At 51.9% G+C, this 23,312-nt stretch overlaps 2 protein-coding genes across 20 annotated transcripts in view; one reads left to right on the plus strand and one right to left on the minus strand.

Moving 5' to 3' along the window:
* Cfap99 (cilia and flagella associated protein 99) overlaps positions 1-20,926 on the minus strand; it is a 66,890-nt gene extending 45,964 nt beyond the window's left edge. For 7 of the 15 annotated variants that reach the window (XM_063273837.1, XM_063273836.1, XM_008770377.4 and 4 more), the window contains exons 1-8: positions 20,715-20,926; positions 13,213-13,341; positions 9,332-9,476; positions 8,256-8,350; positions 4,393-4,505; positions 2,960-3,137; positions 575-655; positions 319-393 (exon numbers count right to left, since the gene is read on the minus strand). In XM_063273837.1, coding sequence (XP_063129907.1) covers positions 319-393; positions 575-655; positions 2,960-3,137; positions 4,393-4,505; positions 8,256-8,350; positions 9,332-9,476; positions 13,213-13,326 — 801 coding nt within the window. In that variant the 5' untranslated portion in view covers positions 13,327-13,341; positions 20,715-20,926. Of the gene's footprint in view, positions 1-318; positions 394-574; positions 656-2,959; positions 3,138-4,392; positions 4,506-8,255; positions 8,457-9,331; positions 13,342-13,879; positions 13,981-20,714 lie in introns of those variants that run through there. The other 8 variants (XM_039092827.2, XM_063273839.1, XM_039092828.2 and 5 more) reach the window with 8 other exon arrangements.
* A 243-nt stretch (positions 20,927-21,169) lies between these two features.
* The window catches only part of Zfyve28 (zinc finger FYVE-type containing 28), an 85,610-nt gene continuing 83,467 nt past the window's right edge, over positions 21,170-23,312 (plus strand). For 4 of the 5 annotated variants that reach the window (XR_005492958.2, XM_006251256.5, XM_006251258.5 and 1 more), the window contains exon 1: positions 21,250-21,383. Coding sequence is in view for 4 of the 5 variants with exons in the window: in XM_006251256.5 (XP_006251318.1) it covers positions 21,345-21,383 (39 nt within the window). In the remaining variant the exon portion in view is untranslated. Of the gene's footprint in view, positions 21,384-23,312 lie in introns of all 5 variants that reach the window. The other variant, NM_001107227.1, reaches the window with a different exon arrangement.

Consider the following 23,312-nt stretch of genomic DNA (forward strand, 5'->3'; position numbering starts at 1 on the left):
TAAGGCTGAGTTCAATCCCTAGGACCCATAGGGTAGGAGAGAATCCATTTATGAAGCTGTTCTCTAATCTTCCCAAGAGTGCTGTGACACATGAGGCTGCAAGGCAAGGGTGACCTGAACTACTGATCCTTCTCTCTCTGCCTCTGTGTGAGGATTACAGCACCTGCTACCACACCAGGTTTACGTTGTGCTAGAGATCCGACCCAAGGCTTCACGAACGCCAGGCAGATACTCTGCCAACTGAACGACATCCTAGGCCCCAGAAGGAAGAGGTTTATGGTATGAAGTAAATACTACCGTGAAGAAGCTTGACATTACCTGTGCTTGTGGCTCCTTCTGTAACCGGGGCATGGCACACCGTAGCTCTTCCATGTTCGCTTTCAGCAGCAGCTCCTGCCAGGACAGCACGTTGTCCTTCCCCGCCCAGCTGAAGCCCTGGGTCCTCAGGCCATTGTGTGTGTGGGTTTGATGGAAGAATGTATGTACTGTCTAAGGTTCCCCACCTTCTCCCTTTCCCCTATTCTTAACAGCCTGATGGGGGTCTGTAGGGAGACAGGGGGTCCCACATGGCCACCTCAGCTGTCCGGCGGTTGTGTGTCTTGATCATCTGCAGAAGCTTCTGCTCCTTGGGCTCCTGATAGGTACTCTGAGGGACCTGGTGGAGTGGCAGAGGGGTGAGTCTGGGCTGAGTGACCATAGAAGAGAGGGTCAGACCAGCAGCAGGCATGGGGTCTAGAGTTAAGTATGGGCTGAGGTGGACAGAGGGAGCTGTAAGGGAAGGGCACTGAGGGCATGCCATTAGATGGATGAGATAGCTAGGGTAGTCAAGGTGTGGGGGGAGGCAGCCAGCTCTTAGGACGCAAGGGGTTAGCAGAGGGTCGGAGAGTGTCAGACATGGGCGCCAAGTACTGACAAGGCTGTGGATTCTTACAAGCACTGAAGTGGACCTCCTAGGTAAGCTGCCTGTGAACGGACCTTAAGGCTTTGGTCGGTCCTCTCAAAGGAGATTCTCAATGCCCCTACCGTAGCTGTGTCCACCAGGGTGAGGGGCCATCCTGTCAGCCTTGAACCCAAGATTCCTGAACCTGACCCCCGAGTCCTCGCCTTCTTTCTTCTCTGCATGTTGTACAGATACAGCCAATTCAACTCCTACAAACACACGCCCTCATCTTCCTCCAACCGTCCTGTCCCCAGGCTTGATGATCCTCACTGGAGACCCTGGTGCTGTCTTTTCATTGCCCACACTAAGGCCTCTTTCTCTGTGGCTGTGTTCCTCACACCCATAGCCATCTCCAGCCTTGTCCACCTGCTTCAAAACGTTCTTCTTTCTTCCTGGCAGCTAGGAGGAGCTGTGTGGCTTCCAGCCCACCTGATTGTGTGTCCTATCTCTGCTCCTCACAGCTGGAGTCTCATCTCTTGCCTTCTTCCCTTCCTTGCTGCTCTGTGACCTCTCCTGGCTGCCCTCCAACTTTGGGCATGGAAGGCCTGGGGCTAGCGCATATTATTGGCTCACACTCAGGAGGGGGAAGGGAGTCATGGCCATGGGTCAGAGCATGGAGGGTGTTGCATATGGGCTTTGCAAATACAGAGGTGAGCTCAGGGAAGCTATGTCACAGTGAGGGGACAAGCAGAACTGTCCCTCAGCCAAGCAGAACAAACAGAGGGAGAGGCAGCTGGCAGGACTGGTTCTTGAGGAATTGGCAGTAAAAACATCAGAGACCCTGAAGATGGGGTAACTGTGGAGTTGCTTAGCGACAAAGCCCTGGTGACCTATCTACCCATCCATCCATCTGATTACTCATCATCTATCTACTACCCATATAGCTGTTTCTCCATCTCTCCACTCATCCATCTGCATCCATCCTGCAAGTATTTACTGAATGTCCTCTCTAAGCCACCTGTGTTGGGAATATGACAAATAAAATGGACGTAGAGCCAGATGGTGAGGTAAACAGTAGCCAGAGGTATGGAGAAAAGACAGGTCAAGAAGAAAACCGAGCGGGGACCCAGCGGAACTGAAGCCTCATGAAAAAGCTTCTGGAGTTGAGAGATGTTCAGTGAGTCCTGAGAGATGGGAGAGCCAGGCTGAGAGGTGGATGCTCCATCTCTAGTCCTTCATTCTGTGAGGACCGCACTGACCTAGGAGGTCCACGTCAATGCTTTTGAGAATCCACAGCCTAGTCAGGATTCAGCACCCAGAAAGACGGTGAACAGTTCAAGCAGGCATGAGGCCTGAGCTGGACCAACCAGACTTTTCTGAATAGTTCCCGTCCTAGACAATGTTCAGTGTAGACACAAGGCCTGGATTAATTTCTTTAAAACTGAAATGAGACTAAGTTAGTCTAAAGATGAAATTCACTTACAGAGGAGACTAGGGTACAGGCAGTCACAGAGAAATAGAGCTGGAACCCTGATCAACCTCTACCTGAAGCCTATCTCTAATACTAGTTCTCTATTGTCTAAGCCAGTTTGAGCTGCACTTTTCTGTACTTGCAGTTCAGAACATCCTGACTGCTAAGTTAGAGACAAACAGGAGATCGAGAGGCCTCCAGCAGAGGAGGTAGACATGAGCTTCCCTGAGAAGGAGCTCATCATTTCTGGGGCTCATGCTGACACGCCTCATGCTGACACACCTCATGCAAAGCAGAGACAGTGTGACTTTCAAGTGTACTATCTTATGGGGAGGGTGAACACCATGGCTAATGGTGAACTCTAAGCATAATCCAGACAGGTCTGAACCGATGGCTAGGCAGTGTATCCCGTAGCACCTCCTGTTTAGGTCCAGAATATGACAGGCCAAATTCCCTCAGTGTGTGTGTGGGATGTGGATGGATTGGGGGTTACCGAATGTTCCCGTCCAGTCCAGTCCACCCTTGACCTTGGAGAAGCCTAATGACCTTTACAGCCTGTTCTCCCAGTCTGAACATCCTGGTGATACAGGAACAAATGTCCAACTCACAGGTTTTGACTTGGGGATAGTGGGGACAGGCTCAGGCATTGTAATGGCGCGGGGCCTTGGGACAGTCAGGTTGAATTCCTTGGGCACTGTGAGTTTGGCCTTGGTCTTCAAGAGAGGAATATGATCGGATGGCCCTCCCTCCAGTTGTTTGATCAGCTCCTGGATCTCTGGCTGCCATCTGGAAGGGAGAAGTGGAGAAGGTCTTAGAGTCACATCCTAAGCAGGTCACCAAGAAGCTGGCCCCTGGGATCTGAAGGACCCCAAGTGCTCGGCTGTCCTTCAGGGTGAGTTTTTCACTGATTACCTTGTGGGCACAGTTCAACCACACCTCAGTACATGCATTAAGTTTCTCTTTACACGGAGACCCAGGGGACAGAGGCACTGGGAGGCTGAAACGTCTCCACTGTGGGGATGTGGGGATCTCTGAGAGTGAGCAGGAACTGGGGTGTGGAGCGAGTCTGGGCAGTGCATGTGATACTGGTGGAGGTAGCTGGAAGCAGAGGAAAGAAACTGGGAATGGGACAGGGATGTTCTGGAGCTTCACTGTTGATGGCAGGGGAGTGGAACTGTGTGGGTTGGGTGGAGTGAGGGTCACATCGTGCTAAGGGACAGCCAACTGTCCTTGTGGAGCAGGGGTTTCAGAAGGGTCTTGGTAGGTGGTCCAGAGGTCTACAAACCCCCTTTCACTACCCAAACCTTGAGTGGATCCAGCCCACCATCATCAGCCTATTCAGTGTTTCCTCCTGTGGGGCTCATCAAGGGTGACTTGAAATACTTTTCTGCCTTATCCTCAACCAGGACAACCCAGCGCAAGTGAGGCTGCCATGAGGGTTTCCAGCGAGGGGCTCTCAGAAGGCCATGGCTGGACTTGGCCTCCTAGAGTAGGTATGGGGAAGCAGCTGTAGGCTTGGTCCCAGAGAGGGCTGGGAGGCCTGTGCTAAGTGTGGAACTAGCAGTCCCCCCATTTTGGGAGCTTAATTGCTAACAGTGGGGATCAGTTGGGACAGAACAACTCTCCTTGGTAAAGGATTAGCTCGGAGGACCCCCACTTTGGGACCACAGCCTCCTAAACACAATTGGTACATAAACAATTGGCTTGGGCCCAGCCTATCTGTCTGCCTGTCCCCAGGAAGACAAGATGATGTTCCTTCTCAGAAGGGAGGAATCTGGGAGATTCCCTTGCCTTCTCAGAAGGGAGGAATCTGGGAGATTCCCTACTTCATCTTGCTGTCCCTGCCACAGACTGTGGTAGGTAGATTTACTACACCTCTGACCTCTCATCCTAACCTGCAGCATGATCTAGCCTCTCACAAGACTTCGGTGAGCAGGAAAGGGATGAGGAGACCCCTGCCTCATGCTCTGAGGCACCTGGAGTGGACACAAGATGATTTTCAGAGACCCAAATGCCACAGCTGACCCCACAGCTGACCCACCTCATCAGAGGGTTAATCCAGTTCTCTGTCACATGGTCCGTTTCGTAGATGAGGCTCCACTCGTCTTTGATCCATGAGCACAGGTTCAAGGGGTTAAAGAAGAATCTGAGGAACTGAGGCAGGAAACCCTGAGCAGCTCAACAGTGCTCTACCACCCACTGCTCCTCCAGCCCCTCACAGGAGCCAGAACAGACGTGATACTGTTGTGATGCCCACTGACGGACACTCATCAAGCTTCTAGTCCTGGAATGCCCCTTGCTCACTCCTGGGCAAGATGCTGCAGGGAGACATGGAGGGCTGCCTGCCATCACCCGCCCTGCCCCATTACATGGGCATCTATAATTCCGGGAGAACTATTTCCTGTGCCCCGTAACCCTGCCACTATAGCATTGCTGGGGCAGGGTGGGGAGAGCCCTCAGACCTAGGAAGGTGGGTTTCACTCAGTCCCACAGTGAGTGTCGGATCTCAGCACCAGGACTGAGGCTCCAGCCCTAGTCAGGGGCTGCACAGTGTGAAGCCTATGATGCCTTCAGACGGCTCAGAGCCAGTCCTAGGAGATTACTAGTGCTACAAGCTTCCCCTGGCGGCTTCTCAGCTTTTGGTTTTCAAATCTGAAGTTTTGGCCCAGGGCCAGTGCCTTCCAGCTTCTTGATGGAGTCAGCTGCTGTAGGGAGCCGGAAGGTGACTTTACACAGCATAGAGCTGTCAGCAGGTCAGGAGGGATGGGCTCAGTCCTATGAGGGTCCCTGCTGTCTGGGACAGTCTCAGGTCTTCAGCCCCCAACTGAGGGATGACCAGGCTTGAATGCCCTGCAGCTGCTCTTAGAGGGACCCAAGAAGCTGCAAACATACCCAAGCCCAGAGGGTATAGTCCAGTTTAGAGGATTCCTGAAGACTATTTGATGCAGACCTTTCAGAAGCAATCAGAAGGGGCAGCCAAAAGCTATGGTTACATTTATGCCATTATCCTGTTTGCAGGACCAAGGACCACATGTCAAAGCCCAGGACAGCTTTGTAATGACACAAAACATGCAGCTAGTTCTTGGAAGTCCCAAATGTACTTGGGGGATGACTTTGGAAGTGCGTGACCACTGAGAGGACCATGCTGAGCAAGTTTATGACCATTCCGTGCCTCTGGTCACACTGCCTCCCCGTGTAAGCACTGTCCTCCCCAGCTTCATCCTTACCAGCCTCGAGCTTCCTTGTGGCCTGTAACACTGTTCTTCACAGAGGCTTCCAAGGCCTCCTTCTAGAGCTTTCTACAGCTCCCCACATGGCAGCCTGCCCACTCTCCTCACTCATCCCTGTGGCCTCTCCCACCTTCTTGGCCCTTGCCCATGACCAGTGTCCTGTCACCCTTTTCTAATCTCTCAGCTGTCAGCCATGCACCTGAAGGTGAGACTGGCTTCTACAGCTGCCCTCTGGGGTTCCTGCCTCCTTCCTGCTGGCTCAATCCAATTTGGGCACATCCTGTGTTTTTTTCTTCCCATTTCCTCATTCCTCCCCTCATGCTCACATGAGCATCTCGGCAGAGCCAAAGCCATCTTTCTCACTGGGATGTGGTAGGACAGTACTATTAGAGACCACGCAAGAGTGAGAAATGGGAGTGGGGGCGCGGCTGGAGAGATGGCTCAGTGGTTAAGAGATGGCTCTGACTGCTCTTCCAGAGGCCCTGAGTTCAAATCCCAGCAACCACATGTTGGCTCACAACCATCTGTAATGGGATCGATGCCCTCTTCTGGTGTGTCTGAAGACAATGACAGTGGACAGTGTACTTACATAAACCAAATAAATGCATCTTTAAAAATATGTATAAGTATATAAAATAATATATAATTTGATATTAAATATATGAAATAATAATTTTTAAAGTAGGGAATGGAGCTTCCCATGGGTCTAAGAAAGCCCTCTGATTTGGGAGGAGGAGATGGCTCACTAGTTAAGAGCAAATATGGCTTTTACAAAAGACCAGAGTTCTGTTCCCAGCACCCATGTCAAGTTGGTCTATAACTCTACTCCAGTTGACCAAGGCTCAGGAAACTCTGAGGGCTCCCAAATGTGCGCATATCTATACACTGATATATATACATATATCTTCAATCCCAGCAATGGAGAGGCAGATCTCTCTAAATTTGAGGCTAGCATTATTTATATATTGAGTTCTGGGGCAGCCAAACTACATAATGAGATTCTATATAAAAAAGGAAAAAAAGGGGTTGGGGATTTAGCTCAGTGGTAGAGCGCTTGCCTAGCAAGTGCAAGGCCCTGGGTTTGGTCCTCGGCTCTGAAAAAAAGAAAAAGGAAAAAGAAAAAAAAAAAAAGGAAAAAGAAGGCTTTTACCATCTGGCAGGTTTTGGTGCACAGGTGTGGGGTTCCTGGGTGCTAGAACTTCTAGCTCTTCCACCTGCATCCCCTTTGGAAGCCACAGACCAAGAAACGGCCTTCCAACCAACCGAGGCCGGAGATGCTCACAGCTATGTAAGACCAGAACACAGCAGCAGCAGCTCTTGAGACAGACCACACTACTGCCAACTTCACATGGCTTCTTCTAATCTCCAAAACAGGTAGAGGGACCCTAATGGGACCAGACTCGCCCAGTGGGGCACGGAGTATGGAGGGGGGAAGAGGAAGGCCTTGTACTGGCCACCATCCAACCTCTGCTGCTCTGGTCCCCGGAGTTTTCTTTCTCTTTGGACCTCACACAGGCTAAGGAATTATTATATGGCTGAGGTTTCGCTTCGGTCCTTCTCTTTTTTTCATTTCTCCTTTGACACAGTGACTCAGGCTAGCCCTCCTCGCTCGGCCTCCAGAGCACCTGGGATTACAGGGGTCAAGGCCTGGCTCACATGAAGGTTTTGTGGGTTATTGGCACGAGTCTGCAGAGCTCCATGGGGTGGTCAGTGACCAGGTTCTGGCCTGGGGTCACTATTGTGGGTTGTCCTGGTGTTGCTCATGTTCTGCTGACTCTGCTTCCTCAAGAGGGGCTGCCCCACAACGAGGAGTACATCACATACTCAGGTGATTTCATGTGAACCTTCTCCCCATTCTAACTGGTCAAACAAGGCTGGAGCCTGTGCTTGGGCAATGGAAAGGAGAGGTGGGGCTGGAGGTCTTGGAGGGACTGTGGCCGAAGGAGACGGGAGGGAGGAAGAGGAGACGGAGGCCAGTGTGGCGCAGAACCATATGGCTTCGAGGAATCGCAAGTAGCAAGGGTCTCAGAGCTGGGGAATGAATTAGTAAAGTGGTAGGTCTGCCCAATCTAAGCGTATAGCTTTCAATTATAACTGGGTTGTGTGTGTTTTTATATGGGCTTATTGGGGTAAGAAACTACTGCAAATGGTCACTGCACATCCCGAGAACAAACAGTATGTGGTCTGTACCCCCAAGCGTTTGGTGAGTCACCACTGCGGGACCAGGGCAGGAGGTAAGGTGGAAGTTTGCTCAGTAGTCATTTTGGATTCCAGCACAAGGCAGCAGAGACTGAGCCAAGTACAGGTCATGCTGAGTGTGGCGCTGGCCAGGGCAGTCCCAAAGCATCCCTCCAAAGATGCCATCGATTTTACTTCTTGCTCATAAGAATGAGGTCTTTGCTTTTTGCTTGAAATAGTTCTGGTTGTTTATCTGTCATGGGATACTTATGTTTATATGCAGGTAGGAAAGCCTGTCACTCACAAACCAACCAGACAGACTTCCCAAAGGCAGGCAACATTGTCCTGGGGGGGGGGGGTGTCAGCTGGTATTAACCAGTTTCTCCAGCCAGAGGATGAAAGGTGGGACAGGTCAGACACACATCTGGCTCTGGTTCTTGTTTCCCCGGGCTGGCAGCCTCATCCACAGTACAGTGGTGGGGACAGTGGGGCTCACCTTGCAAATCTTACCCACAGGCTGGGACTTGATGATGCTGCAGAAGAGCTGGAAGCCGAGCTCATCCAGCTGGAAGGTGGCCAGGTAGCAGATCACTGAGGAGAGAGGTGGTGTGAGGAGTGCCCAGCTGCCCTGCAGAGGGGCTCTGTGTGTGACCTTGGGAGAATGCTGCAGCTGCTCAGAGTCTTGCTGGACCTCATTCTGTCAGGGCACATAAAGACAGGCCCACATGGCAACTAGCGCTTCATGCTCAGTGATCATAGACCCTGGCTGCTCCGGGCTTTTAGCCTTCACACACACGGCACCGCATGTGGTCAATTCTCAGAAATCCTGGGATCTCTCCGGGCTAAGGTGATATCATCTCCACTTCTGTCCATTTTGTGAGCTGAGTCACTTTGAGCCTTTGGGTGTGGAGGCTCCTCTGAGAAGGTGGCTCATTCTCTATCGGAGCCAGGCAGTTAGGGCCAGCCCAGCTTTGCGTCCAGCGCCCGTCTCAGCCCACCAGTATGCAGTAGCCCTTAGCTCTCCACTTCCCTAGGCCGCAGCAAGGCCAACAGTAGATCCCAGGGCTAGATCCCTATCTGCTCTATGGGTAGCCCTAGCCAGCGACCACAGACACTGTGTTCTGTAAGTGTGGACAGTGAACAAAGGTGTCTCTCATATTGAATCTCTCCCTGGATATCCAGAATAGCATAGGCCTATTCTCTTCACAGGCGACAGACTATTTTGGCCTAAGCTGCCCTCAGGGGCATTTTCTCCCAGGTAAGTGGCTGGGAGTCCAGAGTTTGCAGGGGGCAGCAGGATCCATGTCTGCTTCCCCTAGGCCCCAGTTTCCCCATCTGTGAAGTGAGAAAATACATCTAAGCTGGGCCAGACACTTATGGGCACCCAGGAATCAAGGAGGGAAAGAACTAAGGCAGATACAGGAGGAGCTGCTGTGTCCTGAAGCTTGCCTGCTTGCTGGCCTCTTTCAAGTCAGCCTGTCAAGGGTCTGTGGCTAACTTCCTCTCGAGTCCCTCTCTGCAGTGGGCAGCGGGCCTGGGCCTCATGGACATGTGGAGAGCGGATACACGCACCCTCAAAGAGGCTGTAGTCAGACCACAGGCAGAGCCGGCCATCCCGTGCGTAGAAGGCATCCACCACGATGGTCAGTAGCTTCTGGTATTCAAGGCAGCCAGACAGAACCTCCAAAACAAACCCAAGCTTCTGGGGGGTCAGAGTCTGAAAAGGAAAGCCAAGAGAGAGAGCCCTCTAGGACCAGGAGATCAAGGACAAAGGTAAGGGACAGATACTCCCACATGGCTGAATAGAGGCCAGATAGTTCAGCTGCCCTAGAAAAGTGGACAATGACCACAGTGATGGGGAAGGCAGGACCTCCAGGGTGAATGGAGGCAAAGTGGTTCTAAAGACAAAATGAGCACGGAAAGCAATGAGACGGTACAAACACACAAGGACAAGTGTTGTGCAAATATTCTCCTACATGAGGATGGGTGAATCCACAGAGACAGACAGAACGGCAAGCAGGTGGCAGGGGAGGGGACAGGGAGCCAGGCAGCTGGTATTTCCTGGGGATGGAGTTTCAGGTCAGGAACATTAGAGGTTATGGAGATGGGTGGATGTGATGGCTATACAACCCCATGAATGGGCTTTGTGCCACGTGAAAATAATCAAAACTTGGTCAAAAGTATGTCTTGTGCATTTCAACACAACTTCATTTCTAATGAGGAATAAAACATTCTCCAAAAGGATGCTGCACGATTAAGGGAGATCTGCGAGAGCTTGTCTTGAATACAAAGCGGGATGGGAAGTGCTAGTTAGTCGCAGTGGGAGTTCTGTTCCCCAGGCCAGGCCTAGTGGTTGGTACACACCTTTAATCCCAGGACTTCGGGTGGAGGCAGGCTGAGTTCCAGGCCAGCCAGGACCACAGAGGAACCATCAACCATCAGGGTGCAACCATTGCCCCATCGCCCCACCTCTAAGCAGTGCACTGCAAGACCTTCACCACAGAAGCCTCTGGGGGACAATTCAGACCCAAATGAAGGGGTGACCTCTGTGTGTGTGTGTGTGTGTGTGTGTGTGTGTGTGTGTGTGTGTGTGATACATGTTAATTATTTTTAAAAGTAATTAGGGGTTTCAAAATGAGGTTTGAAAAGTAATTAAGTTTTGGTGGAAAAGGAAAATGAGGTGGTGTCTATAGTGCTAACACTGAGAGGGTTGGTGGACGCTCGATGCTGAGCCTTTCCATAAAGCAATTCAGGGAACGGGCTTCACACTTTAAATCATGACCCTTAACAGAGACCCTTAACTTCTGGGAACTTAAGGGAACCTTCCACAACCTGAAAGTGTTCATGTGCACACATCAGGGGAAGAGGTCTGGACAGCAGCATGGACAGGAAGCAGGGGCCAGCAGCAGGGTGACCAAAGGGTCAAGCATCATTGCTCCATCCCACAGACCAGTATGATGCAGTCATTAAAACAACCTATGCTAAGATTTACAAGAGGATGGCAAAGTAGCACAAACCACAGTGAAACTATGGGCTATGACTCTATGTCCATTGAATGCATCTGCCCCTTCTCTCTGCTCCTCTGCACTCATATTTCCTCACAGTTGGCCACCTCTTTAAACTTCTCCCTTTCTCATATTGCTGCAAACCCCAAAGCTATCTGGCTGCCTGTGTTCTTGTTAGTCCAGCCCCACAGCATCTTTTTATGCTAATACCCATTTGTTCACAGTCTGGGCTCAGACAAGACATTTTTCTGTTCACAACCAACCTCCCCATGGGCTAGCCACACAGACCGAGCAGCCAGGTCTGAAGGTTAGGCACACAGGCCCTGTTGGCCTTCCTGTCTATTCACTCCCAGTGACAGGTCCGGACCCTGGGCTGTTGGGGTCTCCTCTTGGTAGGTCCCTCTGCCCAGGAAGCCCTATCCTTCATCCTGCTGCTTCTCAAAGTTGGACTCTTTGCCACTTCCTGGCCGCCATGCTCTGTGCTGCCAGCCAAGCTGGCCCAGGTGAACGCAGGCAAATGCAGCTGAACCCATGCTCTGTGCTGCCAGCTGTAACTTAGCTTCATTTACTAGTACATCCAAATAAGGTCATATCCACATTAAGACGTTTCATGTACTTAAGGTATACAGTCTGCCTCTCATATGCCCTGTCCTGAAGCCTCTGTCAGCCTCTGCCTAGCGGTCTAGAGGTTGTGTAACTTTCTGGCAGGTGGCATCTCTGGCCTTGACCTGACAGTCAGTATATTACAGCAGGTTTCTGACGGCTGGAGATGAAAAGTATTGTTCAAACTGGGTCAGTACCCAGGGCCCCAAACCATGTTGGCTTCAGAAGGGCTTTGGCAGAACCTCAAAGACCAACGTCTGAAGCAGGAGCTGCCTCTGTGCCTGAGGTAGAGATCAGCTCCCTCCACTGCCGCCCGCTCACCGGATGGCGTCATGGTGCTAGGCTTCCCATAGAAAGGCACACAGATGGTCACCACTTTGTGAATTGCCAAGTTACAGCCAGGACCCATTTATGTTAACCTATTGGTTGTTAACCGAGAAAGTGCCTCAAACTAATTATCAACTGCTAAAACTCACTTTTCTGCAATGGTCATCAAAGACGAACAATACTAACTTCTCTCTGCCTTGCTTGAAAGAAAAGGCTCTTCTTCTAGAGAGCCCTGAATGACTCAGCAGTTCAGGGAGCATGTCAGGGAGTCCAAGTGGGTGGGGGGAGTGGCGAGGACAGCGGAGGAACAACTGGATGGCATAAAAAGGACCAGAAGGCAGTATGGCCAGTGGAGGGGACATGAGGATAGGTGGGTGAGCTGGGAAGGCACAGAGGAGCAGAGAGGCTCTGCAGAGAGGACACCTCTGTGTCATGTCTGTGGGGACATGAGAGTAGAGGAGGGCAGTGCTCCAACAGAGAGGCAAGAGGGAGCTTTTGCGGTGCATAGGACGAGGGCTATACCAGGGCTGAGGTGGGGTATGGGGATAGGGGATGCCTCACCTGAGTGAAGAAAGGACACAGTTCTTGATGACTGAGGTGAGCTGTCTGGGGGCCCATGGGGACCGAGAGACTATATATGCTCTAGACCAGACATATATGCTACTTACCATTGGATGAAACAGTCTAGGGTTCGGGAGAGAGGTCCGTGCTGGATGGAGGAACTGTACCTATCAGCAGGTAGGGCGACTCTCTCCTGAGTACCCTGACAAGGAGAGGCTGAGGCCTCTGTGGGAAGGAGACTCAGAACAGTTAGTGTTCAGAGAGGCAATCAGAATGCTACAGAGCTGCTGTGTAGGAAGGCAACCTGGGCAGAGTCGGATGGGGGTGGGGGCGTGCTCTGGAGATTTAACCATCCGGAACTCACTCGGAAGTGTAGCTGTTACTGTGACAGGATCAAGTGGAATATTCCAGAGCCATGCTCTGCCTGTCTGCCTGTCTCACCTTTTGCAGTGGGACATGCTGCTGCTGTCTGGATGGCTCAGCTTCCAGAACCTTGAGAGCTACATTCTGTACGGTTTTCCCAGCCTCAGGCCTGTTATAGCAATGCTTATAGACTAAGGGTGGAAGCACTCAGTAGGGCCCAGACTCTCTACTGGAGGCCTCTTCAGCTAGACACAACACACCTTGAACTGTGGCCTTAGGTAGGTCTCTGCCTCCTTCACTGCTCCTGTCCAGTCACAGTTCTTCCTATGAGGGGCTGCCTGCTATAATCCATCAGGGAAGTCCTGCAGCTCAGGGTAGAGCTAGGTCTCATGTGCATTTTGGATGCTGGGACCCTTCTCATGGCAAAGGGTTTCTACAGAAGGACCGCTGCCCTTCTAGAGAGCCTTGCCTGACACTTCTCCCCAGAGGCAGGAATGGATCTCACGCTGTTCACTAGAAAGTGAAGTGTGGACAACACATAATGTCACTGACGTGGTCTCCCAGGACCCTGTGTCTCTGCCACCCTGACCGTACCTGCTGTAAGGAGGTGAACACTGTCTCCAGGAATTGCTCAGGATTGTCCTTCTCAGGCTTAAATTTGTCAAGCTGCTTTATCACAGTCTCAATGCATTTTTCATAGTAGGCCATCTTTGGAGGAGGGTCCTAAAAGAAACCAACATGAGTCACATCCTTCACAGCCTCTGAGTTGCCCGTTTAGCTGTGGGCAGGAGTGGTCGAAGGCCCCTTACCTACACCAACAGGAAGCCCATGAGGGTTCTGGGTTGAACAGTGAGATTTTGGAGGTAGGGGTTTGGACTCAGGTGAACTCAAACTCACTATTTGATTAGTTCATCTCAGGCCTCTGTCTGTTAGGCCTTGGTGAGCCCACAGTTAAGTCATTGACTGCTCAGCCCTAGCCTTAGACCTCTCTGCCCGAGGTTTCAAGGCAGCCAGCAACACCCAGCTGTGTGCAGGGTGACTCCTGGGATGGGCTCAGGTCAGAAAGCAGGCCAGGTGGGTGGCTGGTTCAGCAGGTTCTACCCAGAGCAGGCAAAGATGACAGACCCAGGAAAGGCTGTGGGGTTCTTAGGCGCTGTGGCATGTGAATAACATGGCCCATGCTCACACACACAATAAACAGAAACGGTAAGACACATTTGGCTAAAATAAAAAAAAAAAAATAGAGGAGAACTGAACCCACCCTGCATCCACCCCTCTGTTTCCTCACTGCACTTGTGATATGGCCGGCTGCTTCAGGTTCCTGCCGCCTCAATCTCCGCTCAGGATGGGCCGCGCCTTGAACTGTGAGATTAAATAAAACCTTTTCTCCCTCAAGTTGCTTTTGTTAGTACTTATCATAGTAACAGGAAAAGAAAGCAAGGTCCTCAGTGTGGAGGCCAGTCCTGGCCAGCCACGCTGGGCCTAGCGCAGATCTTTGAAGATCAAGGAGCTACTCTAAACACCAATGAGAGTTTAAGAAAGACAGACAAGAGAAAGAGGACAGGAATATGCTCAGAACAGAAGGATGTCCAGTCAGGGCACGTCAATGCTCTTGGTAGGCATCAGGATTAGATCCAGGGGGTCATCTGCCAAAGGTCCTGCTTGACCCCTGAGCAAGTCCAGAGAGGAGCAGGCATAGTCTGGGAAGCTGAGGTTGAATCCAAGGGAATGTGATTGTGGAGGAGATGCAGATGGCTCTGTGTGAGGGCTCTCATCCTAATGCTGCAACCCTTTAAACCCCAACCATAAAACCATTTTATTGCTATTCCATAGCTGCAATTCTGCTACTGCTACGAATTGTAAGTATCAGGATATCTGACGTGTGATCCTGTCAAAAGGCTGTCCTACCTCCAAAGGGGTTGAGACACACAGATTGAGAATTGCTGCTCCAGGGTCACAAGATGAGGAAGCCAGAGGAAGACAATGGGGTTTTCCTGCTGTCTTTGTGGGGGAAGCCTCTCTGTGGAGGAGCTGCCTGGGAAGCTTCACTGAATAGTTAGAGGGGGAAGGCTGGGATCACTGAGGGCCAGAGCCCCCATGTAACCTGGCTGCATTCTGGGGCAGGGCGACCACCATGGGGCTCGACAGGGTTGCCGACACACAGGTAACACCAGCCTCCCTGAGAAAGGCCTCATGGAGTCTGGAAACTGGTTTGAAGCCCTGGTACCATTAATAGGCTCTAGGGGTGCACCAAGGATGTTCCATGGGCACCCAGGAAAGGCATAACTTAGACTCCTTTTCCTATGCCTAGAAACCCTCAGGGCCATCTCATGGTAGATTCCTCATGGGTCAGTGGGGCTTTGATAAGAAGCTGGAGGAGATAGTAGTCTTCTGTCTTAGACAATGTCAGATTCAATCCACCACACACATCCACACCTGCCAAATGCAGCCAGCTATGGCGTTGGATATAGCGAGAGGTCTGGGGTCGACCTGCACCCTGTGAAACCTACCTTCCTGGAGACTGAGCACTGGATGGTAGGAGAATGACTCTGAGGGCTCTTAGCATCCTCTCCCTCTCTGGTCACTCAAATTACCTTTACTGAGCTTCCTGGTGAGAGATTTGAATGCTGAGAGAAGGCTTCTGGGAAGTCCTGCCCACTCTGCTCCCCATTGCATGATCACTCTGAATGAGCAATAGATGGGCTTCATGCACAGTGGCCATTCTACCCTCTCTTTGAATATAGCTTCTCTTCGGAGGGACAGAGAAGGCCAGACATTTAAGTCTGCTGACATGGGTAGATTCAAGCACAAGAGGCCAGGATCATTTTCTGGGACTTGCTCTGTAGACTGGGAGACTTGCAGTTTCCCTTCTGGCTGTGTGTGTGTGTCTATGTGTGTGTGTGTGTGTGTGTGTGTGTGTGTGTGTGTGTGTGTGTGTATGTGTGTGTGTATGTGTGTGTGTGTGTATCTCCATGCTGAGTGAGCATAGTGATCTGGTGTGATTCTAGGTGTTGGAACTAGAGCCCCTGTCTGAGACCATACCTGCCAGGCAGTGCCCTGGAGGTCAGTTCCTGCCCTGGCTCTGCCCCTCCTCTGGCCAGTTCTGCAAGCCCTGATGTCATTGGCTATGCACGACCTTTGCCCTCTTTATCTGGAACGGTTCTTGGGGCCCTTTGTCCCACTCTGGATCTCTCCTAAGAGGAAAACAATCTCAGACACTCCAGGAATCTTGGCTAAGGGCAGCCCGTGGGTGTGGGGAGGTCCTTCCTCGTGTGTGTGTGTGTGTGTGTGTGTGTGTGTGTGTTTGTGTGTGTGTGTGTGTTGCAGGGGATAGGAGGGAAGCTGGACTCCTGGAAGCACTATTTATCAAGTTCTTCAACTGCTAGTTGTTGGTGTCTTGGTGGCAAACATGGTGCTGTCAAGTGGCTCTAAAGAGAACATTAGTTCTGATTTTCCATCTCTATAGTTTTCAGTATGTGCCCCAGCAAAACAGTTTTTCCCAGCCAGGTGCAGCTAATGGACAAAAGGCGTGTCTAGACACAGCAAGGACTGGCTCTTACTGCCCATGCCTCTGACAGCGTCAGAGTCCTTGCTGGGGGTGGCAGGGTGCAGGCTGCCGACTCTTCCGGTGTGGGTGACTCGTGTGCAGGGAATCTTTTTCCCCTGGCCTCACTTTTGAGATAGAGGATGCTTCTAGGTGAAGTCTTAATTCCATTCACTTGATCTCTCAGCCCAGTCCCTCCCAAGGCACCAAGACTAGCTGAGGTTCCTGAGGGCGTTGGGTGGGGTGGGAGCAGCAGTGGCTGCAGGGCTTTGGCCCTGGCTGCTCTGGGAGAAGTGGAGAGGTAAGGTCTTAAGAGTCTATTCCCAGGTTCTGTTGCTGTGGGACCTGGAGGGGTCTCTCAGTATGTCCCAAGCTTCAGTCCAAAGTCTCCTCTTTCACTGGGGTCTTTCACTGGCTTAGAAGCCTCTTTGCATATGGTTCCCGAACCTCAAGTCCTCCACCCTTTCTCTACTCCACAAGCTTAGGAATCTCTCAACATTGAGTTAATGCTCACGCACCTGAGGCCTGCCTTCTTCGCTCTGATGTCAACTAAACGCTCATTAAGTCTTGGCTAAGGTGGTGAGCAGGTCCCTGCCTCCCACCTGAACCTGGCCTCGGTCTAGAGTGATCTAAGAAAGATGAACACAAAAGTAGAAAAAAAGGTGTAACTAAAACAAAGTTATCTGATCTGAAAGACAGTCACAGGTGGCCAGGATAAAACTGGCCGGAAGAGCACACTGACTGAACCTAGGACTCTGTCATCTAGGCTTCTGTCACAGAGCTTCATCCAGACTAGACTGACTTTTTTTTAAAAAAAAAAAAAAAGAAAGAAAGAAAGAAAAAAAAAAAGTCAGGGTTGGAGAGATGGCTCAGTGGTTAAGAGCACTGGCTGCTCTTCCAAGAGGTTCTGAGTTCAATCCCCAACAACCACATGGTGGCTCACAACCATCTGTAATGGGATCTGATGCCCTCTTCTGGCATGCAGGTGTACATGCAGGCAGAGAACTGTGCATTGACTGCATTCATCCCACACAATGACTTTATAAAATTATCTGCTTTTCTAAACGTTTGAGTTCTTTATACTATACATTTCAGTTTCATTGTCCCATTTAACAGGGGGATAGATGTTCGGATAGTATTTTCTAAGGAAACAAGAGAACAAAGTGCAGGTTGAGGAGTTTGGGGTGGGGAATCTGGTTCCCTATGCACAAAGAGATTTCCTTTCTGTGAGAGCCTGGGGTCTGGTCTCAAAAGTCTCACTTGCTGTCAAAGATGTGAGATAAAGAAGAACAGTACACACATAGCCCAGGACCCAGAGCGGAGAACAGGCAGGCGAACCCTGTGTTAGAGGGCTGGGGTGGGGCTCAGGCAGGAAGCACTAGCCTAAAACGCCAGGTCTTGGATTCCATTATTAGCACCATCAGCACCAAGGAAAACAGAACAGAACACAGACCAAATATTCTGGACATGGTGCTGAGTGGCTGCTCTTCCCCACAGGTTCAGGGCAGCAGTCAGTGAAGGCAAGGCAGCCACGGTAGGAGAAGACTGGCCAATGACCATGACACGTGCAGAATGTGAAAGGAAATGAGATGCATGCATCCCATGCACAAAGGAAAACAGAGATGGCTGCATTCCGGAGCTCAGCTCCCCTTCTCGGGAGTCATCATATACAGCCCAGGATCCCTAGTAGGATCCCCGACTCCTGGAGTGGTCCTGCCCACAGTTAAGAAAGGTGAGACTTTCCACACAGTTAATCACTCTCCCACCCAGGCGGGCATGTCCCGAGGTCTTTCAGGTGGTCTAGATCCTGTTGACACACTAGCCATCATTAGATACTCTGATGGAAATATTAGATTTTCCTTTTTTTTCCAGGAAGTTTCTAATATGGAGGCCAAGGTCTTGGGCTGAATTTATGTGGATGGGTTGCCCAGGGTGCCAGGGAGCAAAGACTGCTTCTTGCTTCCCTGCTGTGGAGCCAGAATCCCTCAGCAGAAAGGGTGGGTCAAGCGCCCTAGGCTGATCTGAGTCAAGGAGGATTGAAGAAATCAATTCAAGCCCTCTCCAGACCAGAATGGACCTCGGTAGAAAGATTCAAAAAGAATGAATGGAAGAACCAAACTGAAGGTGGGAGGGAGCTCCTGGGGGCCTAGTCTGCTTCTAACTATCCAGCCTGACCCCTCTGCTCACTGTGGGGTGAAGGTTGCCTTGTAGGAATCTGCACCCCCACCTGTGGCAAAGAGCCGGTGCACCCTGAGGGTGGGTAGACCCTGAACCCCCTCAGAAACTCACCTAAAGCTTGATCAAAGCTATCATGTCTATGGCTACAGAACAGGCACAGGCTCGGCCAACTATGAGGCATGCTTCGAGTCCCTCAACTTTACTTATTTCCAACTTATTTTTGGTTTTATTTTTGTCTTGTTTATTGTTGTTTTGGGGAAGGTGGTCTTGATATATAGTAGAGGATGGCCTCAAACTCTCCATCCTCCTGCCTCTGCTTCCTTAGTGCTGGGATCACATGCCCACATAGTCACACCTAGACTCAGCTTTACTTAAAAGAATGTATTTGTCTGTGTGCTTGCTTTGCGAGGGAGAGACAGAACCCACTCATGCACTGGGTTCTGGTCCAACACTGAGGCACATCCAAGTGCCTCAGCTTTTAGTTTACAGGTGAGCATTGAGACCTGGTTCTTGATCGATTTCCTCTATATGTGGCTCTTTAACTCCCTTCTCCAGTAAGGGCTCAATGGTCTGGCACTTTAGGTACCCTGGAAGGCAGGCTGAAGCAAGCAAGGAGGGTTCATTTCTATCAGATACAACCCACTACTACAGTCTCAGCCACGCCATCTCTCACGTATGTTTGAAAATGTCTTCTTTCCCCGGAACTATGGCTGCTCTGCTAAGTGTTTTGTCTTACCCCGTCGAGGTTTTGTCTTTTACTGTGTATCATAATGCTAAGTGCGGTGGGGGGGGGTTGGGAGTTGGGAGTTGTGGAGTCTGCACACAGACCTAAGTGACCCCGCCCCCCACATTATTTCTGATTGGTAAAGAAAGATGTCAACAGTCAATAGCTGGGCAGAAGAGTCATAGGTGAGGTTTAGGTTTCCTGGGCTTGGGGTCAGAGGAGGAGGAGGAGGAAGAAGAAGGTGCAGGAGGAAGGAGGAGAAGCCACCATGGGTTAGGTGAGCCCTAAAAATGTGTCCCTGAGGGCTGGCCAATTGGAGGTAAGAGCAGCCCAGATGACACATAGTAAGTAATAGTTCGTGGGTATCAATAGGAAAGTAGATTCTAATTGCACATAAGGTAGGTATCTGCCCAGCTCTTGTGCTGTTTAAGGCTTACTGTAGATATAAAGGTTGTGTGTTTCTTTTATCTGGGAACTAAATGGTTAAAGGCTGCTTAGAAACCTCAGGATGGAATTAAAACTTTCTACAACAAGCTATGAAGCCACTCCTTGCAGCTTTCTCTTTCCTCCTGAATAACAAACCCTGACTCTCGCTTGGACCTATTGCTACCCAACTGGTTGGTGACATTTCTCAGCCTCCTCGGAAGCTGGCTATGGCTACGTGTACAAGTCCTTCCATCTCTGAGAAATACTAGAGGATACACTTTGGGAGCGTTAGCCTGAAGTGTAGGACATTCCTTTCTTCTCTTTTCCAGTGGGCTAATGGCTTTAGGAGGTGACAGCTAGAACCAGGGCAGCTGCATGTATCACACACATGCAGGGCCTATGAAGTCCAGAAAAGGGGTTTGGTTATTTGGAAATGGAGTAACAGAAAGTTGTGAGCAGTCATGGAGGTTGCTAGGAAGTGAACCTGGAGTCTTGCCAAGAGCACCCAGCATTCTCAATCACAGCGCCATCTCCAGTCCCATGCCTAGCTTTTTTTTTTTTTTTTTTTCTTTTTTCCTGTGAGTTCTGGCATGCTGAGCCTCCTTCTTCTAACAGGGCAGACACTTTACTGACTGAGTTATCTTCCCAGCCTCAGAAGCAGTTTTTATGATGGGAGAGCATACTGTTGTGGACATGTTGACTCTAAGGTGATCTGTTAGTTGTACAAATAGTGAGGGACAGGCAAACAGGTCTGAATCCAAGTTGGAGCGAAAAATGTTTGTTTGTGAAACCGCGTGGCTGCCTGGAACTACACAGAAATGGATGGAGAGCAGCTTACAAGGAGTAAGAAGTGAGCTACAAAGCTGAGCAGGTCCAGGGCTGAAAGGCTAAGGGAAGATGCTGGAGCTGCTAGAGGGTGCACACACTGTATTATCTGGGTCACCTGTTGTTAAAAGTAGGAGGGGGCTGGGTTCGGTCCCCAGCTCCGAAAAAAAGAACCAAAAAAAAAAAAAAAAAAGTAGGAGGGGGGGAGGGGGGATATAAATCGGAGGTGGTGGAAAGCGCATTTTATTTTAGGACGTGGGAAGAAGAGCGCAAAGGAAGCCTGCTAAGGCCAGAAAATCAGCAAAGATTTAAGAACTGGAGAAAACGAGTTAGCGAGAAGTGAGGATGGGCTGCGCCTGGCTCCCTATGGCGGTCCCTCACCTTAACCTGCTCGCCTACCTGCGGGCCTCTTGGCCTCCTTAGGCCTCCACCTGCCCCCGCGTCGTCTCTCCAGGCACCGCGGGCGGGAGCGCTCACTGGCCAGCTCCTGCACCCGCAGATCGCCTAAGCATCGTTTAGGCGCCGTCACCTAGCAACGCCGCTCAGGCCCTGCCCGCGGTGGGCGCTGGGACTTGTAGTCCTGAGCCGCCCTCCCTTGGTGCGCGTCTCGGGTGGGGTGCGGCTTGGCGCTGGGCGGGGATTGGCGGCCTCACCCGGCTCGCCCCATCCACCACTTGCTGCGGGCCGGGGGCGTGCGGCGCCTCCGGCGCATGTGCGGTCGTGACCAGCGGAGGCGCCGAGTGCTCGCAAGCCGTGAAGCATCGCGCACCCTGTGCCCGCGCCTTTCCGCGCGCCCGCCCGCTCGCGGGTTTGGGTCGGCCGCGCGCCGCTCGCTGAGCATCCTTCCGGCCGCGCACCTGCCCCGCGCACCTGCAGCCAGCTGCTCGGCGCTCTGTGCAGCGCTCAGGATCCGCTTGCTCAGGCAGGTCCCGGCCCTGCCTGCGTGTCCGCTCCGCGCCGCAGCCGGACCGGGGCGCAGCGCTGCAGAGGGCGAGGGCCGCCCGGAGCGTGGCCCGAGCCGGCGCGGCGATGATGAACAGATTCCGAAAGTGGCTGTATAAACCCAAGGTGAGCGGCTCCAGCTGCGGACCATGTCCCGGCGTCGCGCTTTTCCCCCTCCAGGTCCCTTACCCTGCAGGTCCCTCCTCGATTAGACAGACCTCGTTTCCCTGGCCCTGTATGAATCCCTCTCTCCGGTTCCTGCGATACCCTGTCCCTGCATTCCGCGACTTGGACAGACCATGAACCTGGCATGCATTGACCGCTCTTTTCCAATACCAGACAGGGCTCTTTCTTTCGGGCCTGGGTGTACTGGCCTGTTTCTTCTCGTCTGGGTACTAGATGGGCACCAGCCCGCACCCAGCGGTCCCAGACTGCGTGCTCAGAGCCCCTACTTCTCTTGGTTCCCTCTTGCCTCACCGCAGATGCTCCTTCATCTTTTCGCACCACAATTATTCTGGCCTAGAATAGTGGGTCTCCCAGCTTCCCTTCGCACTTGTGAACCGACCTTCTCACTCCCCTTTCTCCAATCCCTAGGCTTTGGTCAGACCCTTTCTTCCCTTATCTTTGAGGTCCCTCGCGCCGCGATCCGGTCCTCTATCCCAAACCGGGTTAATTGGATCTTGGTTCAGTTTGCATCCCTATCCTCGTCCGGTAGCCGCCTGCACCCTTTTGGATCTCCGACCAGTCCTCTGTCCAGTCTCCAGATGAGGCTCCTGGAGCCTGCAGCTTCTGTGGGCCGGAGGTGCGATTCACTAGCTAGTTCGGGTCCGGGCGGCGCGCCCTGAGCCTCGGCAGCCGCACCAGTCGCACTGCGGGCGCTGCGTCCCGCTGCCTGCCTGCCTGGGGCTGTCGTCTGGGAGCCGGACCCGGTGCGCTCTGCTCCGGGGTGGGCGACGCAATGCTAGGATCCAGCGAAGATCCAGGACACATCTGCAGCGCCCAAAGCTGCCTGTTGGGGGTCGGCGGAGTCTGGGGGACGCCAACGCTGGAGGTCTTCAGAGGGTCACGACCTGGGTGGGGTCACTGCAAAGACTAAGGGCGGGAGCAGTGCAGCCTCCTTCTCATTGGCCCACCCAAGCCACTGACCCTTCTCCCGCCGTGACTAGCCACATTTCTTGGTTTAGGGTTTCTTCTGTCCCAGACTCTGTGAATGGTCTCTGAGGTGGAGCGAGCGTTCTGGAGAGACAGCTAGTGTTTGGAAGACTGGCATTCGAGGCTTGGGGGACGTTCAGAGACCTGAAACTCTTATGTTTTTTTGTCTGCCAAGGTCGGGAAGTTTTTCCTCGGGTTAGAGAGTGTTGGGGTGAAGGCTTACAAAGCATGGGGCCGCCCTTGATCAGCCTTGGACTGACCAGAAGGTATTCTGGATTCTTGTTCGCTGGTGCAGCAGCGCTTCGCGCTCCTGTCTTCCTGGTAGCCGGCAAATATGGTGAGGGTGGGAGGGGGCGACCCTTGCAATGGGTGGGGGCGACCCTTGCAATGGGTGTGGTTTGAGTCTTTCTTGCTTTTAGCCACGCCCTAGGCGTCTGGCCCTCTCTTTGCTGCAATCCCTTCAGTGTGCTCAGTCCTGCCTGCGGTTGATTAGTGGGTCTGCTAGCGGCTGCAGCCGCTCCTGCCCTGCTTATCTGTACAAGGAGTGGTTTTCCCCACTGAGTGAGTTTTTAGCGCAAGCAAAACCAAACCAAACAACAACAACAAGACAAGTTTCAGTGCTGAAAAAGTCGCTGCAGGGGTGGGATTTACTTTTTCAATAACAAATGTCAGGGGAGCAGGTGGCACTGTTAGCATGCCAAGCTACATCCCTGTCTCTCAGAACGCTTGTGGAGCGCTCGGGCCTCCAGGTGCCATTTCCAGCAGAGCCACGGTGGGAAAGGTGTGTTCTGTGACCCTCCTCACTGTTGGAAAGGAAGGAGCAGTGCCTATGTACCGGTTGGTTATCGCCTATACCTAATTCACAGTGGCCTTCCTTTGAAGTTGTGCTTTCTAGGTGCAGAC

The sequence above is a fragment of the Rattus norvegicus genome, chromosome 14, assembly GCF_036323735.1.
Source record: "Rattus norvegicus strain BN/NHsdMcwi chromosome 14, GRCr8, whole genome shotgun sequence".
In the NCBI taxonomy this organism is placed as follows: domain Eukaryota; kingdom Metazoa; phylum Chordata; class Mammalia; order Rodentia; family Muridae; genus Rattus; species Rattus norvegicus.